At 43.6% G+C, this 18,188-nt stretch overlaps 1 protein-coding gene and 1 long non-coding RNA gene across 5 annotated transcripts in view; one reads left to right on the forward strand and one right to left on the reverse strand.

Annotated features, from left to right (window-relative positions):
- The window catches only part of WWC1 (WW and C2 domain containing 1), a 70,694-nt gene that overhangs the window by 1,141 nt on the left and 51,365 nt on the right, over positions 1-18,188 (reverse strand). For all 4 annotated transcript variants that reach the window (XM_083799357.1, XM_083799358.1, XM_083799360.1 and 1 more), the window contains 11 exons: positions 13,133-13,241; positions 11,287-11,367; positions 9,719-9,805; positions 8,703-8,895; positions 7,185-7,337; positions 6,491-6,591; positions 5,548-5,695; positions 3,888-4,052; positions 3,483-3,575; positions 2,401-2,631; positions 19-140 (listed from right to left, as the gene is read on the reverse strand). In XM_083799357.1, coding sequence (XP_083655483.1) covers positions 19-140; positions 2,401-2,631; positions 3,483-3,575; positions 3,888-4,052; positions 5,548-5,695; positions 6,491-6,591; positions 7,185-7,337; positions 8,703-8,895; positions 9,719-9,805; positions 11,287-11,367; positions 13,133-13,241 — 1,483 coding nt within the window. The remainder of the gene's footprint in view (positions 1-18; positions 141-2,400; positions 2,632-3,482; positions 3,576-3,887; positions 4,053-5,547; positions 5,696-6,490; positions 6,592-7,184; positions 7,338-8,702; positions 8,896-9,718; positions 9,806-11,286; positions 11,368-13,132; positions 13,242-18,188) is intronic.
- Positions 9,820-18,188, forward strand: part of LOC310881741 — a 488,814-nt gene continuing 480,445 nt past the window's right edge. The window contains exon 1 of the long non-coding RNA XR_014572565.1: positions 9,820-10,448. This is a non-coding gene — a long non-coding RNA (uncharacterized lncRNA). The remainder of the gene's footprint in view (positions 10,449-18,188) is intronic.

Here is an 18,188-nt window from a genome sequence, read left to right on the forward strand (position 1 = left end):
TTATTGATATGTTAATACCTGAATGACTGCACTTCCAAAGGCTCCTTCCGACTCTGCCCTCGTAGTCTGTGAACATCCTTGGCAGCAGCTCTCATCATTTTATCGGCTTTGAGTTCACACGTGTGTTCTGTTTTTTCCACCTCAAAAATAATGGAAAAAAAAATCTGTTTTTGCTTCCAGGAGGAATCACTTTATCCAAACAAATCTCTAAATACAGCAGCATTTTAGCTGCAGACCTGCAGCGTTTGGAAACCGCTAACTCTGAAATCAGAAACCACAGAAGCTAAAAACTGAAGGTTTGTCAACTAACCACTGTAATCAACAGAGCTTTTTGTAAGGTCTTCTTCCAGCCCTTTGGTATGAATCATGGCTGATATCTGTCTTCTTTGTATCATCTTTATTTTTAAGCCAGTTGATCAGCTCATTGAAGAACACAGAATCATAGAGGGGTTTGAGTTGGAAGGGACGTTAAAGATGATCTAGTTCCAACCCCCTGCCATGGGCAGGGACACCTCCCATCACACCAGGCTGCCCAAAGCCACGTCCAGCCTGGCTTTGAACACTGCCAGGGATGGAGGTCCCACAACTTCTTTGGGCCAGGGCCTCACCACCATCTGAGTGAACAATTTCTTCCTTAGATCTACTTTTTTTTTTTTTTTTTTAAAAAAGAGAAGTTTAAAGCCATTACTCCTTCTCCTATCACACTTGTATGGCTTTCTTGGCTGCAAGTGCACACTGCTGGCTCGTGTCAAGTTTCTCATCAACCAGCACCCCAGGTCCGTCTCCTCAGGGCTCTCTCGATCCATTCTCGGCCCAGCCTGTGTCTGTGCTTGGGATTGCCCCGGCCCAGCTGCAGGACCTTGTACTTGGCCTTGCTGAACCCCATGAGGTTCGCACAGCCCCACCTCTCAGGCCTGCCCAGGCCCCTCTGGATGCCATCCCTTCCCTCCTGCGTGCCGACCACACCGCACAGCTCAGTGCCATCGGCAAATGTGCTGAGGGTGCACTCGATCCCACTGTCTGTGTCACCAGAGATGTTAAACAGTGCCAGTCCCAATACTGACCCCTGAGGAACACCACTTGTCACTGATCTCCACCTGGACATTGAGCTGTTGACTGCAACTCCTTGAGTGTAAGCATTCAGCACATTTTGGTTGACAGTCCATCCATCAAATCCATGTCTCACCAGTTTAGAGAGAAGTTTATCACAGAGGACAGTGTAATATGCTTTGCACAAGCCTGATGATGTCAGTTGCTCTATCCACCAATGCTAGAACCTCATCATAGAAGGCTACGAGATTTGTCAGGCATGATCCACCCCCTAATGAGGCCATATCGCCTGTCACCAATCACCTCCTAGTTTTCCATGTGCCTTAGCACAGTTTCCAGGAGGATCTGCTCCATGATCTTGCCAGGCACGGAGGTGAGACTGATTGTCCTGCAGTTCTCCAGGTCTTCCTTTTTTCCCTTTTTAAGTACGGGGGTTATGTTTCCCCTCTTCTAGCCAGTGGGAACCTCACTGGACTGCCATGAGCCCTCAAATATGATGGATCGTGGCCAGTTCATCCACCAGTCCCCTCAGGACCCATGAATGCATCTCATCAGGTCCCATGGACTCGCGCACCTTTGCACCTTTAGGTTCCTTAGCTGGTTCTCTCCTACAGTGAGCGGTTGATCATTCTCCCAGTCCCTGCTTTGGCCCTCTGGGGCTTGGGCTATGCGGCTAGACATTGTGATCCATTTTCAAGCTCCACCCCAACAGGCATCTTGTACCAATTCACTCCTACACCTTTGTGCCAACAGAATTTAAAAGTTTCTGTCTGATGACAGCAGAGGTGCCCCTGAGGTGTTCCACACCACACCTGCTATGGACTGGGAGGCTGAACTTCACAAAACAGATGCCGTTTGTGACTTCCCATACTTGTGCTAAGGCAGAAAACAGCTGTGCATGGGATCAGGACTACAGGAAGAGGCAACATACTCCAGCAAGTTCAGGGAAGAAATCAGTTCAGGGAAGATCAGACATCTGCAACTACACCATGTACACTAACTAGAAAGGTTCCTATTCTAAAAAAAAAAAAAAGAGGATCATCCATGCACAAGTTTTATTGAGCCATTATTTCTCTTAAGAGAAGGACTTAAATGCTATCTTCCTAACCTTTGTATCTGTGGGAAGGTGTGCTATTTGCGGACTGCAGAGTCTGTGCCTACCTGAGAACAGCGAGACAGTCAAGGACTCAACTTCCATCATCAGTAGCTTGCTTGATGTAGCCATAAGTGGAAGACAAGTGACTATAGTGCTAAGGTTTCATTTCCAGACCATCTTAAGTCTTGTTTCTCAAATCACATTGCTCAAATGTTAAATAAAATCCAAAGGCTGGTATTGTTGGTATTACTTACTCGTTTTTCCACCAGCCTCAGCAGCAGTCGAAATCTCTCATCATCCTTCACCCACTGCGGTAACTCTTTTTCACCCTGACTTTGAGCTTTTTCTAACTGTTCCTTGAGTTCTCTCAGCACAGAGATCTCCTGAACTAAGCGATCGTGCCAGGTTTTTGAAGCTTGCAGGTCCAGCTCCAGGTCTAGTGAAGTGCGGATTAGACGCTCTGTACCAAAAGACTTGACTGAAGGCTGAAAAAGAAAAGGGTTTATGGACACAACGGTGAGAACTGCCCAGAGCACTCCCCTCATCAAAGGCCTAGTACTTCATGTGACCCATTCTTCCAACACTTCTGAGTGCAAAGCATCTATCCTGTTTTTCTATCTCAAGACAGAAAGCACAAACTCAAGCAAGTCTTACAAATGGGCCTTTTGATTCTTGTGTTTCCACTAGATTTCTTCCTTGACATCATCTCCAAATAAAAGAGGTCTTGCTTACACACTTTGCTTATAAGTTTCCTAGTGTTTCATCTTCAGAATAATCAACAATGCAACACAAACTTTATTTTTTTGCCAACATACATCCTGTTGTCTTCTGTCAGTTTCAAACACAAGCATTCTGAAGAAAACCATCTCCTGAGGAAGGCAGATGGATCTCAGCACCAGTATCCCAGGGAATTTCGTTGATTACCATCACAACAGACACAGGGGTTCACTGTGCCACTGACTGATGAGCACAAGGTCACCTGAGCATCTAAAGAAGCATTCTCCTCACCCTCTTCCCCAATTCATCAGTGTAAGCACTAAAGACTCTTACAACAATAAATATGGAAACATTTATGCTACTCCTACTCCGATATGCTGGAAGATACCAGGAACCATCTTCCTGAAGTGATTTTTCTGAGTGAGCTCTAAGTTAAATATTCTTGTCATATTCTGATGTATCAAGGAAAAGTAGCCTTAATAGCCCAACCCAAACAAAAAAGATTGTGAACGAAAGCACTTGGCAACTGATTTACATTTGCAAATTCTTCCTTTAAAACAGTTTTCATTTTTTTTATGAATGTCTGTGCTAGACAAAAAACAAGCAGTGATGTTTTTACCCGTTTCACTCTGACACTGCGTCGCTCCATTGCATTTCGAACGAAGGGGGGCTTTTTGGATAGCGTCGAACTGTCGCTATCACTGCGATTCAGCTGAAAATGGAAGCAAACACCAAATATTTCGTGAAACATACAAAAAGTACGTACTTTTGTAGCAAGATCACAGGGTTGTGTATGTAAGTATGAACAGTGATGTAAGCAGAACTATTAAGCTTTGTGAAAGACTGCAGCGGATACTTCCTGAGAAGCCAGTCGCACTGCCAGACAAGGGAAAAACTTCTGAAGTCAAATGGGAAGAAAGCAGCCTGAATTTTTCAGTGTGACCTGACACTGAGTGAACACTGATACCACGCTTTCATTAATGAAGAACAGTACTTATAAACCCAAGACTGCATTTTTCCTTACCCGACACACGTACTGACTTTGTGGTCCTGGTGAAAAAGTTTTGGAGCGGATGATAGTGCTGCCTCTGACAAACTGAGCTTGGGGTGGATTTGCTGCTCTTTTGTCTTTTGGACGAACCACAGTAGAAGACTGTGCAAGGCTGTCTGTGTTTGTCTCTTTATCCACCTGAAAGACAGATACTGCAGTGTAAACGCCAGCTTGCCGTCGCACCAATGACACACATCCAGGGCTGCCTGGCAGCCACCCGTGACCCATCTCCACTTCCAGTTCCAGAGGCTTTGCATTCAAAATGAGATACTCTTTAGCCCTTTTTATTCAGGGTGTCCTGACACTTGACTCTGAATTCAGGAGCTGCTACGTTAACCGTACTGCTCCCTAAAGGCTCCACGTCCATTGACTGCTGTGCAATGACTGAATCCAATGAGCGCTGCCTGTTGATCCAGTACATCAGTGCGACCTGCAATCTCACACGCAGAGACAGAGGTAGGATTTTAAAGACCCTTCCCTTACTTGTTGTGCATCTACAGCAAACAGAGATGCAAATCACCATATGCACATGCACAGAGCACATCTAGAGCACATTAATTATGTTTGTCAGAATACAACTACATTCACATTCAGAATTATGCAAGGTAAAAGCCACAGTCACAATTTCCATGAGTAACAAAAGGAGGCATGAAACGATGCTATATTAGCCATGGGGAAAAAAATGGTCACGTAGAGTTACTTAAAAAGATTTCAGGTAGGCAAACATTTAAAAATCAATTATGAGCTTTCAAATTACTGCTGTAGCCCTGCTTAGCTCAACAGCAACCCAGTCTAAGAAACAACAACTTCTCTCTTTAAACTAAAACCTTAAAACAAGAGCTCCCTTAGCAGGAGATGAACTAAAAGCAGAAAATAAAAGGAGAAAAACGTCAACATCAGACAACAGGAAATACTTTAATGAAAACAAAAATAAGTTTTTCTGACTTTCTAAAAAATCAGAAAATCTTTTTAGGAGGAGGAAAAAAGCACAGTCAACAAAATACACAAAGCCTGATGTACAGCATCGCAGGACTAGACAATATTGGTTCAGCACAACAAGGGACTTGGGGGTGGCATTGCGCATTCCCCTTCAAAGAAGTGTCTGGTGCAAAGGCATGAACCAGTTATGCTAGCAATGCCTTGTGGTTGCATAAGCAAATCAGGTCAGTGCCCAGAGAAATATGAGAGCAATTATTTTCTTATACCAATCCGTGAGAGCTTTTGGCAAGAGAAAGTCTGCACCGCCAAGCTGTAGTCCCATGAACTCATACCTGCGAAGACAGAGTCAGTTTTCCAATATGCTGAGATTTGACCATGAACAGAATAAAAATCAAGTAGGTGCAAGTACTTCCTTACTGCAGTGGTCTGTCTCTTCAGTTTTCACAGTCAGTTCTCAATTACTGCCTCACCAAGGCTTGTTTTTTTCTTTTTTTCTAAGGGTGTATTCCTTTTGAAACTTTAATACCAGAGTGAATAGTGAACACTGCACATAAAACTGCTTATGAGAAAGGCAAAAGGAAGATTTCATCCTGGAATCTTTGGATGGTGCAATTAAACAGACGCTGCCTGGAATACCGCAGCAAGCAATAGGAATTTTAACTCAGCTTTCTGTTCAAAAGGCCCTTGATTTTACCTTTACTGCTATTTCCATATGCAGCTGGGAATTCAGACTTTCTTCTGTTTCCCACTGCAATTTTCCAGCAGAGAATTCTTCTTCCTCTTCTGCTTCATTACCACTGATCTCATCCTGCTCTTCCTGCTCAGGAACCTCTTCATCTTGCCTGTTAAGAACAGCTTCTGTTACTGAACTGGCCTGTTTTGTACAAAAACCCAGGTGTTCCAGCAGGGAGTTACTTCCTGTAAGCTGCTGAACAGAAACTCATCCCCAAGGCAGCCAGTTGTACCCAACAGGTCCTGTAGCCACTGAGATTGCACACACACAGTTTTAGATGGAAATAAAGAAAACTGGAGGGGAGCTGCACCAGAAGACAACCATCGCAGCCAAAACCTTCATAGAGAATCTTGCTTTAAATGAAGGAAGTTCAGGGTTCAGCCACGCGGTCTGAGCATAAGATGGGTACACCTCTCAGGATACAATTAATCTTAGTTTAAAAAGTGATACTGGACAAAACTGACATTGTTTTAAAATCCTTTCCAGCTCCTCTGATCTCACTGCTTGCTTCTCCGTCAAATCCATCAGTCAGGATTGCTTTTCATTTCAAATGTTAGGCTCCATTACTAAAATCTGAATCTGACCCACATAAACAAGAACCAAAACTAACAGCGAAGCAAAGCCTTGCACCATACAGTGGAACTTTCACAAGGTCCACAGAACATTGTAAAAATAACAGAATGAGCATAGTGCTATTGTCTCTACTTTTAGAATTTATCAGCTTTGGTCCCATTTCCCAAGTACAACCTTTAGAAAAGAAGACATAGAAATTTAATTGAAGCAGAAAGAAGCAGATTCCCATAGCTCTATCACCTACTTCTTTCTCCACACATCAACTGTCAAGTCTTGAATCCCCAAATGCTCGGATAATCCCATGACACTAAGGCAGTGGAACACTACCTACCAGCTCTCTCCACTAGTTAAAGTGCTTCTGCTTTCCTCCAGTTTCTTCTCCACAGCTTCCAGTTCGACAGCTGTCTGCTCTAAGAGTGCTGATACGGAGTCCTGAGGAGAACAAGAGGCTTCTTTTAAAGATACTACTCACTCAAACTGCAAAATACCCAGCCTTCCTGGTCACAACAGCCCCTGCCAGCCTTATTCTGGTGGCAGAGCTGTAATCTCTACACCCACATTGCTCAAGCAGCTTGTTACATGTACAGTGCATAGTCAAGCCTGTGTGAGTCCAGCTCCCCCCAGTTATGCTAGCAGTACAGCATGCGTGCAGATACTAGCCTGAGAATACTGCATGCCATGCACATACACAGGTTCAGTCTGTATTTTGACTCGTTCAGCAAGTTTACTGCAGCAAGGTGAACTATCTAGTGGGAAGAAAGGCAAGAGCTCCCATATCACTTAGAGCAGACCACATACCATATCCCTCAGCTTCAGTGAGGAGCAGATTTCAATATGTATTTAGCCCAGGACAAGGGCATATCTGTAATCAATATATTATTTTGCTGCACTCAACATCCTCACAGTTATAAATATAAACTAAACAGACTTCACTTCTTGTTTACTGCATCAGTCCTTTACCCACCTATACAGTACTAATGAGAGGGTTTGTAAGAGATTTCTCAGGTTTAAGCAGTTGTTCTTACTGTTTTGTCAGTGCAGAGTATTTCAGAATAAATGTTTCCTTGTTTACTTTTCCTATTTTGCTTCTGCAGATACTTATAACTAAGGAGGTTATACCAACGAGTTGATTTCTCTCCGGATCTACATATTTCAGCAAGGCTAATTTGTGCTCCACCCTATTGAGAGGGAAAAAAACAATTTTAGTACGATATTAAAATGAACCAGTACCACAACAGTAATAAGAGATGAGAGCAGAAAGCCAGGACTACCTGAGTTTGGCAAGTTCATCAAAAGAAAAGTTGCCCTGTTTATCCCCATTTCAACAGCATGTGAGAAGTTACACTAGTAAAGCTTTACGCTTAATTATTTTTAACATTGTCTAGGGCTTCCAGTCCAAGTATCAAGTGATTCATTACAGGTCCTGTGTTCAAGTATGAGGAAGTATGAAAAGTCCTGCTGCAGCTGGGACAACTTACAGCCACAGCTTAAAAGAAAAAAGAGAAAAGAACAGAAGGACTCCCTTTCAAGAAACCTGCAATGCTGACAAAAAGAAATGACTGTTTCAGACTGAGATGCTTTAGCTTTTTATATCGATTCCTCTTCATCTGCCTTCTCAGCTTTTACTGCCTTACGTTTACTATACACATCCTGACAGATCAACAACATAAATAAAGCCGTTTTGCAATTTGCTTAATCAATGTCTTGAGTGGACTTCATCTCACCAGCATCGGTCTGGTGGACAGCATGCTGAGCTCTCCTTTCAGGAGCTCAGGTACTGTGGGACAGTACAGGCTGCCAGACAGGGAAGCCCCATTTGGAAAACAGCTGCTTCCTTGAACCCAGATGTGCTTTGCAAGGTAGGTGAAGGAAGAAATGCAGAAGCATCATGAAGCATGTACCTCCTCCAGCCAAGGGAGATGCTACGGAACACATGCAGAAGAAAATATGAACTTTTACAGAAAAGTTTGTTTTCTTATACCCCAGTTCAACACACCCTACTTATGTTCTGGAGTACATTACTCCAGAAACAAATCCATTTATATCAAGTTCTCCAGTTAGCACTGAACAAAAAAGCTGTTCTAACAATAGGGGTTCAGGTGTCTATGGAAATACTAGCACTCATAAAACTGTACTTCTGTGGATTTTAATAGCGCAGCTTAATAGCAGCTTTAAATATATATATATAAATTTATATTCTACAGTGGCTTCAAAAATCCTGTAAGAAGTCCATTCTCAATTACAGTACAAAAAATGTTTTCAAAAGGAGGAAAAATAGGCAAGGGTTTCACATTATATCATGAGAGAAGGGAAATCTAGTAGCCGGTGACAGTTACCAAGTTCTGTAACAAAACAGGTATCTAATGAATATTCTTTGCAATAATGATTTTAGTAGAAAAAACCTGTCTGGGGAAAGATCATATAGCTAAGGATTATCAAGAAAAAATTCAGAGAAATTGGCACACTTCGTAGTTTAAAATGTTGTCCAATTCAAAAGAGAAAACAAATGGACCAAAGATACTAAAATAGAGATTAATACTAACCAAACATTCTTCAAGGTGAGACTTATCTACAGTGCAAACGTCGACTCTTAAAGTCTTCTGGCGTAAAGCCGGGTAAGAGATAGAAACCCAGAACGCTTCATTGTACGTAAGATTGTCTGAAGCTTCCACTGGTCTTGTGCGAAACAAGCAGCTTGTGCTTTCTGAACAGGGCAGGACAGCCACACGAATGTTCCTATGGAAAAACCAATATACTGCAGTCAGTACTACTGTACAAGTCCACTGTTACTTCCACTGCAAGAGCTCCATACATCTGAAAGGGAAATTCATTGCAAGAGCTCCATACATCTGAAAGGGAAATTCATCCTAAGCACTCTGAACATGACTGTCCTATCCTACTCTTTGGAATATCAGTCAACTGAGGAAAAAGGCGTATCTCATCACAAAAATCAGAGACATATGGAGGTATCAGTTGCTGTAGGCTTCATCTCTCTGAATCTTGTAATGGAATATCATGGGATTGTTTTGCGTAGTTGCTTACATCTGCATAACTTGTCACTAAGAAGCAACTTATGTGCTAACAATACCTTTTTGCAGGTAAGAAAAACAATGCAAAAATCCATCAAGCTTATGTCAGTTTACTCAGCACACAGCTGAATTTAAAAACTCTGCCTGGAATGAGTCTAGTAGAAGTTGTACTATGCATTTCCCTACACACGCATGCGTTTGTGCCCATGTCCAAGGATAAGTTCTGCAGCAGAACGAGTGCCCTCTCTCCACTTGACACAGTTGTTTTGGACACTGCTGGAGCTAAGAAACTCGCTGGTTGGTGCTAACTCCAACAAGCCTAATTTCCAATTCGAAAATACATGCCTTGGAAGAAAAACATGCATCTTATTTCAGTTTGAATGTATGAGCTCATAAATGAAGTGACACAATAAAATTTAGAAGTATTTCAGAAGAGGTATTTTTTTAGTGTGTGAAAAAAAAATCAACATCTGTTTAGCTCCCACAAGAATCTAATAAATGTTTCAAGCATGTCTATTTCACCCACTTACACTTTTTGATCCTGTTGTGACAGCAGTGCTTGAACATTACTCAGCTGGATGACCAGTATTGCGAATTGTTTATTTTTGTCATCATATCTGAAAAGACAAAAAAGCATTAGTATTAGAGAGATCTGTCACAGACTCCATGAATGAGTATTCCACTTATTTCATTAGTCCAGGCAAATAGCATTAAGTATATACAAAGAAAGCTATAATGGAAATACAGCTCACCTATAGCTTAAAACAAAAGCAGTTTCATATTACATGACGACATTTTGCTACCAGAGTATACAGAACTTAGGAACTTACATAAACAATGGACTACAGATTTGACCTAATACAGATGGCTTTTTCTGGAATCTAGTTAAATTGTCAACTAAAACCTTTTCAAAGGCCTTATATAATGACTGTAATATAAAAAAGTTGCATGTACAAATACTTGAAGTACAGCAAAGATGCTATTGCTAAGCATTGTTTTTACCACTGATAGCCATGACAAAACACTTTTGCACTAATTTTTTGAGAGCATCTCTGAAAGCCACCCGTATCCTCGGCTGCACCAACAGCAGCGTGGGCAGCAGGCGAGGAAGAGGATTGTGCCCTTCTGCTCTGCTCTCGTGGGACCCCACCTGCAGCCTGCGCTCAGCTCTGGGGCCCAGCACAAGGACGTGGGCATAGTACAGCGAGTCCAGAGGAGGCCACAGAGATGATCAGAGGGCTGGAGCACCTTTCCTGTGAAGTCATGCAAAGGGATTTGGGGTTGTTGTGCCCAAAGAAGAGAAGGCTCCAGGAAGACCTTACAGCAGCCTGCCAGTGCCTGAAGGGGGCTACAGGAAAGCCAGGGAGGGACTTGATCAGGGAGTAGAGCGATAGGACAGAGTAATGGTTTTAAACTATAAGAGGGTAAATTTAGGTTAGATATAAGGAAGAAATTCTTCACTCAGAGGGTGGTGAGGCACTGGAAGAGGTTGCCCAGAGAAACTGTGGATGCCCCGTCCCTGGAGGTGTTCGAGGCCAGACTGGACGGGGCCTTGGGCAGCCTGGGCTGGTGGGAGGTGTCCCTGCCCATAGCAGGGGGCTGGAACTAGGTGATCCTTAAGGGTCCCTTCCAACCCCATTCATTCTATGACTCCACAGTTTTTCTCAATTCATACATATCCTATTGAGTCATTTAAGAACAATGTCTCCGTGCCTACCTTCCTGTGCCTTATGGGCTACTTGGGGATTCAGGTGTGTCAAGTACCAGTTATCACCACCAGCTTTTCCCCCACAAGCTGCAAACACAGGGAGTCAAAGCCAGAAAAATGCTTTCTCCAGCCCAGCAGTGCCAGTGCTGCACTTGCTGGTTTGCAGTGTCATAACACACTATCACCAATTGATTTCCACTGACATGTAAGAGGATAACGGGGCCAAAGACCTCCCAGAGATGAGTGCAATTCCCAACTGCAGTGTAAAGGGGGCATCGGTTAGCAAATACCAATGGGATATGCTAAATAGGATAAGAAAACAGAATAAAGCAGTCTTAAATCATTCTTTCCATTGGAAGGAAAATACAATAAAAAATGTGTAGTGTTTACCTCATTGCAATTTGCACTTTAGCTGTCCCAACTCCTTCTGTATCATCACTGTCAAACACCACCACTTCTGACACACATGGTCTGAAAGAAAAAAAAGACAATTAAGGACTCAATTGAAGCGCTAGCGTTTAGGCAATACAAGATCTTTTCCCTTCCATTCAGGATTCAGGCATCCAGATTTTGTAAAATTAGCAGCTAAAAGAAAGCCCATTTAATAAGTTCAATCATCCTTAGAGGTATGTATTGCAGTCCTTATCAGCAGAAAGTCATATGCCTTCCCCTTTCACTGCCAAAAAAAGCCACATGACAGGTTGTGCAGAATAAGGTAGGGAGGACTTTTAAAGGGTTCCCTTGACTGGATTTTAGTTAAGACAGCTGACTGCCCAGAAACAAAAATAAGATTTAACAGCTACAATCCCGTCTTGCACTGTGACAGCAAAAAAACTCAGCTTTGATTAGATTTAAGTCATTCCTTTGTTTCTTTAACAAATCAAACTTCCCTAAGCACATGAAAAGCAACAGAATACACTGATCGCTCGTCTTTAAAACAGCCCTAATTTTTCCTCCCAATTCCTCCCCTCCAAAGTTTTACGCACTGAAAGTCCCAACAACTACATTCATCATCTAAATTGACTCAGACTATGCTGTAGCATGTTAAAACGGGATTAGCATTTCTTTCTAAGTATTTCCCATATTACTTGGCACTCTTCTGCATTTCATTACGTTACATCCATAGAGGACAAACGTGTTGCTCATCCTATCCTCGCTATTTATCATAGGCATCAAAATGATACTACAGCCCTTTACAAAGGTTGCCAAGTCAACAACCCAAACATTAAGCAACATAAGACGTGAGGGTGCATGGGATACATTCTCCCCTTGTGTCGCACATTATCCCTCCCCCTGCTGCAGAGCTCCCCGTCCCATCGAGGGGACACAAGGGCCCTAAGACACCTCATTGTGTGATTGTCTGACTCGAGGCCACGAGGTCTGATTTACAAAGAGCTGCACATTCTTGTCAAAGGGAACGGTCCTGTAAATATAAAATGTTACTCATCTCTCTGGAGAATTCACAAAGATAATGGGCAGGGGGGATAAAATGACCTGTTTTTCACCTCTACAGTCACGTCGTGCAATAAAAAGACCCATAATTTACCTCAATGCCAATAAAAACGGTAGGAAAACAAACTGCAGATGCAGTCAAAACAGGTATCAATAAAAACAGTACCTTTCAGTTAACGTTTTGTCAAGCCACTCTGGAAAGCTTTAGCAAGTAGTAAGGGGATCCAGAGCCCCAGGAGGAGCAATAATGCATGGATCATTCTTAAGCTAGGCACTGAGAGAGAAAACCCTACAGAAATCATGTATTGGATCCAAGCATCGCTGTGCAGGTGCAGCCGTGAGGTGGTTCAAGGTGCTTCTGCTTTCTTCCTTAATAAACATCCCAAAGTCCTGTTATACTGACTGAAGGCTGTCACTGACACCAGCACAGCTGGCTGGCAGGAGGGGAACGTTACACCTGCCAGATGGCTCTCTGCTAATGCAGTCGCAGCTTACCAGCACCTTCAGAAACAGATTGACTGTTCAAACAGTTCCCCGTGAAGAGAGAAGTGACAACCTTGTTCTCAACTACTTGTACAATGCCACGAATGGGTCATTTTCATCATCAAATTCAACCTGCTTATAGTTTTTTTTTTTTTTAATATTACAAATCTGAGATTGAGAACCTTAGCCACCAATCCCTCCTCCCGAAAAAAAAAAAACACAACAAATCCAGCATTATTCCAGCTGACTCCTGTGTGCAAAGCTGAATTAGCTTCTTTCTAGAGAAAGATCTGATGTCTACCTTTGCACAGATGCCTCATACACCCCGCTATCTCCAGCGACAGATTCATCAGACACTGCAGCTGACACACACGCCACCTTCAGTGCCGTCCCTCCAGCTGTATTTACACCTATCAGAAAAGCACAGAGGAAAACAAAAAAAAAAGGTGTTAATGAAAATGAACAGCATGGATCAGAAGCAGCTTTTTTCTCATCCTCCCCTTCAATTGCATTTCTTTCCCCGCCCCAGTATTGTTAAGCAACAGCACATTTCTGAACGCAGAGTGGACAAAGGCAGGGTGAACTGTGCTCATCAGCCAGCGCTGAGTTAGTGCTGAAGGAGAACGCCAGGCTGCCCTGGAGAACACACGGTTCTGAGACAACGAGAGGAGCGGTGCACGTGGCAGTGGGGGGAGCAGGGTTTCACCGCACAGCCAATGCCCATTTAGTACCTGGGTCGTGCAGCAGAGTGCCCACGATGGAAGCTACGCTGCGCTGGCTGCGTTACCCCTGGTGCCCCAGGCACCTCTCCAGGTCCTTGCAGGAGAGGCTGCAAAGCATTCAAAGGGCAGGGAGGTACCCAGGACAAAAAGGGCAAGGTGTAGAAGAAACAGAGCTTCTGAACTCCAATAAAGTTATAAATTATTAACCAATAAAACAGCTTCTATTGCTAGCCAGCCTTAAGCAGGTACTAGTTCTTCTGGTCCTACTACCACAGACAAAAGCAAGGAAGGCAAATAGTAGCGACTGAGCCCTGGCCAGAAAGGGATTATGTGAGGGGTATAACCCACCTGGAGAGCGTACACCAAGGTCAGCTTCAAGGAGGGGGAACAAGGAAGAAATACGCCCCTCTACCATGAACCAAAAAGGTCGGCATACAAAGGCCAGAACACAGGTCTGGAAAGACCGGGTTAACTACATAAACGTGGAGAGAAAGATCATAGGATTCGAAGTAGCAGCCACACACAGAAACGTATGGGGAAGAAGATAGGGAAGAGGAATGGAGGAAGCTGAAGAAGAGTTTTGCACAGGGACATTAAGGAGGAGGGACCTGTCTCTTCTCCCTGGTAGCTGAGGACAGGACACACAGGAATGGCATACAGCTGCACCAAGGGAGGTTCAGACTGGACATTAGGAAAAACTTCTTTACTGGGAGGGTGGTCAAACACTGGAACAAGCTTCCTAGAGTGGTGGTTGATGCCCCATGTCCATCAGTGTTCAAGAGACATTTGGACAATGCCCTCATTAATAGGATTTACCTTTTGGTTAGCCCTGGCGAGGTCAGGCAGTTGGACTAGATGATCTTGGAAGGTCTCTTCCAACTGAACTATTCTATTTTATGTCTTGTGATACAAAATAGGGAAAGATGTACATTAGGAACTTCTGCAAATTTTGCATCTTATCACTTGAACCATCATATTTCTGTGGATAGATGCTTCAGCCATGAGCCTGGAGGACTCGAGTGCCAAGCAAGCATGGGGGCATACCCAGCTCTTCCCTTGCCCTCACCAGCAGGGCTTTGGGATGCCTGCTCTGCAGGAGAGGGCCTGTCGTGCTGTCACACTGGGAGTGACCCTAGCCCCACAGAAGAAATGTGGCAATGCACTCCTCTCCAAGGGTTTTTCACCTTTTAAAAGAGGTCCCTCTTTTCTGTAGCCCTAGGGAACCACGTGCCCCTGAATTGATATATGGTTTCCATCCTACATTTTATTACGAAGCAGATTTTCTTTTTGCACATAGTTACATTCCGCCCCATAATTAAAAATGGATTTGAAAAGCATTGATGCAGGAAGTGTGCAAGCTCCATACAGGATTGGAGAATGACACAAGGACTTGTTCTCCAGTTAACAGTAGGGGGTGCTGCATGTAACACCAATACACGCTGCTCACGCGTGCAAGCATTTTGGGCCAGTTTACCCTTCTCTGTGGACAGCCCCATTGAAGGATGTTTTTCCCTCCGAATGCCCATGGAGCTGCTGGACAGAAATAAATACCCAGACCTTCTCCCCATAGGTCAAACCACAATGAATAAAACTTAGCATTACTAACACAATAGATCAGTCGTTAATTGAAAGTAATGGATACATTTCATACTGGCACTCCATTTAATCTGTTCTTCCTGTGCTTGTGTGCAAGGGCCGAGCCCACACTCCCCACACCCTGGACCATGCTGGAGGCACATGAGCAGGCTCTGAACGTTTTTTCTTTCACCAGCACTGCTTTGTACCCCTTATTCCCTGGTTCCAACATGAAAAGCATTTCTTCCCTGCCGGCTGGCTGTCTGGTTGTTTGAGGTTTATGTACTGCTCCCAGAAATGCCAATCCAGGAATCTTTTCATATTAAGCTCCTTTATTAAGGAGAACGCTGCAAATCGGTCTCTGTATGCTTAAGCTCTTTTTCTCCTTCGATTACCAATGCTGTTTAATCACTTCAACCCAGAAAGCCTTCGTTTTTGGTCACTTCACCAAGTACCTTGCAGCCAAGGGGAGCAAATGAATCCTCTCAGCTCCCCGGTACAGGCTGCTGCTCCTTGGACCAGTTTCACATCTGTAATGGAGTTGCCATCGCTCCTTTTCCAGCCTCTTTCTTACTTAATAGCTTTGCAATTAAAGAAGCTTAAGCATAATGCTACCAGAGGGCTCCCTTTTCGTTTCTGGCTGTTTTCTGTTACCTTTTCAGTGACAACTTGGCCCGGGTGGCGGGAGCCCCCAGTGCAGGCCTGCTCGCTGCCCAGCGAACCCAGCCCGGCCCTGTCAGCTTCCAAGGGCTGGAAGCTCAGGGGTGGTCACGGGCAGGACAAGTCTTCAAGGGAGAAGGGGGAGAGCTGCTGGGGAGGGGAAAGCACCACCTGCAGGCACTGAGCCAAACCCGGTCTGCTCAGGCCGTACTGATGACATCCCTGGGTGGCACCAGAAGCAGAGCAGGAAGCGTCACAGCGAAAGGGCCTGCTGTTTTATGCAGGTGCTAAAATGGTAACAAACAGCAGAAAGCAGCTGATGGGCATGGAGATGTCTGATGGGGCATCACAGAAGCAGAGAGCTTTGTTATGTGGAGGTTGAGCTCCAGCCCTCAGCTCTGAGATATGGGAAATCCTGCAGGAAAAGGCTCCAGAAGACAACTGGAACCTGCTGCTTCTGCTTTGGCCAGACACGCTGAGAAAGCTGCTGGCAGTACTTTGACACATCCTTACCCCAGTCAAAAACTGGAAATACCACGGATGCACAAAACAGCAGAAATACCATGGGGATATACACATCACAATGTCAAAGTGCAACCTGAAAAAAGATTAATGGGTTCCCTGAAAATGACTCAACACGCATCCATCTTTTTTCCTCCTTACATTTTTGCAAGGGACTTGAAGCTCTGCACTGGAAGGCTTACACGTACACACTAAACCTGGAACTATTCTGTGTGGCTAATAAAGGCAAAAATGTGGGTTTCCTGCTTTAAGCCTTATGTCTCTAAAGACTGTCATACTAAAAAGCAAGTTTATGGAAGAGTTCCGAACTGATTCAACTCTATTCTATATTCCCAAGTGGGGTGGTAATTCTTGCTACATTGTTCCACCATTTTTTTTTCCATTCATATGAAGAATTTCAAGATTTCATTTCCTGCCACTTCCCTTCCATGGACTCTCACTGATACACCATGATGTGGACTTGAAAATACACGCTGTGGACTGTTCTAATATCTGTGCCATTTCCTCAAAGAATATCAGATATCACCAGACTCCAAATTTTGCTAGTAGCTTCGCCTATATCACTCAAGTAAGAGAGTAAACCTTACTTTAGCCTCAGAAGTAGCAGGATATTTTTTTTTAAACAAAAAGCAAATCCTTCAGATCTATACTGTTCAGCTCTACTTACAAGAACACGTGAGCATGCTTTTGCCATGAGGCCAATGACTAACCATACCAGATCCAGCCACCTCATTTCGGGTGTTACACTGCTGAACTGCGTACAAAATGCCCGAGAAGTAAAATCTCATCTCATTATTGCCCTGAAATAAACCACTTATGGTGATTATTTTGTCTGCTGACTGGGTAACAGTAATAATCACTTAATCTGCTTAACACCTTAGCTTTCACTTTAACAGCCTTGACAAATCTTGAAGAGCTAAAAAGGTTAAAACTAATCAGCATCCAGTTCTAATAGGAATGATTACTGTTTCCTGCTCATATCTGTAATATCTCTTGCTTGTAGGAAAATGGTAACTTAAGGGGGAAGCTCTGCAGTCATGTCTTTTATTGTAGTTTAAATAGCATCAGCTTTTCTAACAACAACCCTTACAGAAAGAAGTGATAACATGGTGCTAGTTCCCTTTATTCACATGGGCTATTTTATAATCCCGTGAAAAAATGAAAAAGCTGAACTGCCATTTCATACTTCTGTAGCATGCAAGTTCACGTTCCACACTTCTTCACTAGTTACAACTCGAGCCATTTCAATCACCTCCGTTGGGTTTAACCTAACTGCAGTCACATAGGCTTCTGACAGGCCCTGGCACGATGGCATCAACTGCCTTCTCCTGCTTTCCATCCACTTCAGCAGGGCCATCACACTAAAACTGGATAAACATTTCCCACCCACCAATAAGCCATATGCATGCATCAGAACATCCACTCTCTCTAAATGTCTTATTTTATCATGCTTACAATCTAAACACGCTTTTGTTGCTAAGAGACCATCCCCCTCAAACCAGCAGAAATTCAACACAGCCTTGACATGTCTGCTCATCTGAAGTTAATGAATTCATTGCCACTGATTTACTGGGAACCAGAGCGAGATGTCATGTATGCTGAGGTGGCAAGGAAGGATTTTTATTCGCTTTTGTTAACTGTTAAGCTGAATTGTTTTCACGGTCTTGCTCGGAGCCTTGGCCCAAAAGTTTTTGTCAATATGGCATTACGTGCATCTCAATTGCAGACCCAAGACACCACACAACATTCTGAGTAGTTAAGTGCCTGCTTAATACACACTTCCCACTACAACCATTTATATTTTCACACAAAACCCCTGTAATCTGCATACACAAGTACACTAAAAACAACATGGTCTTCTGAATAACTCATCGGATC

The sequence above is a fragment of the Anser anser genome, assembly GCF_964211835.1.
Source record: "Anser anser genome assembly, chromosome: 14".
Classification (NCBI taxonomy): domain Eukaryota; kingdom Metazoa; phylum Chordata; class Aves; order Anseriformes; family Anatidae; genus Anser; species Anser anser.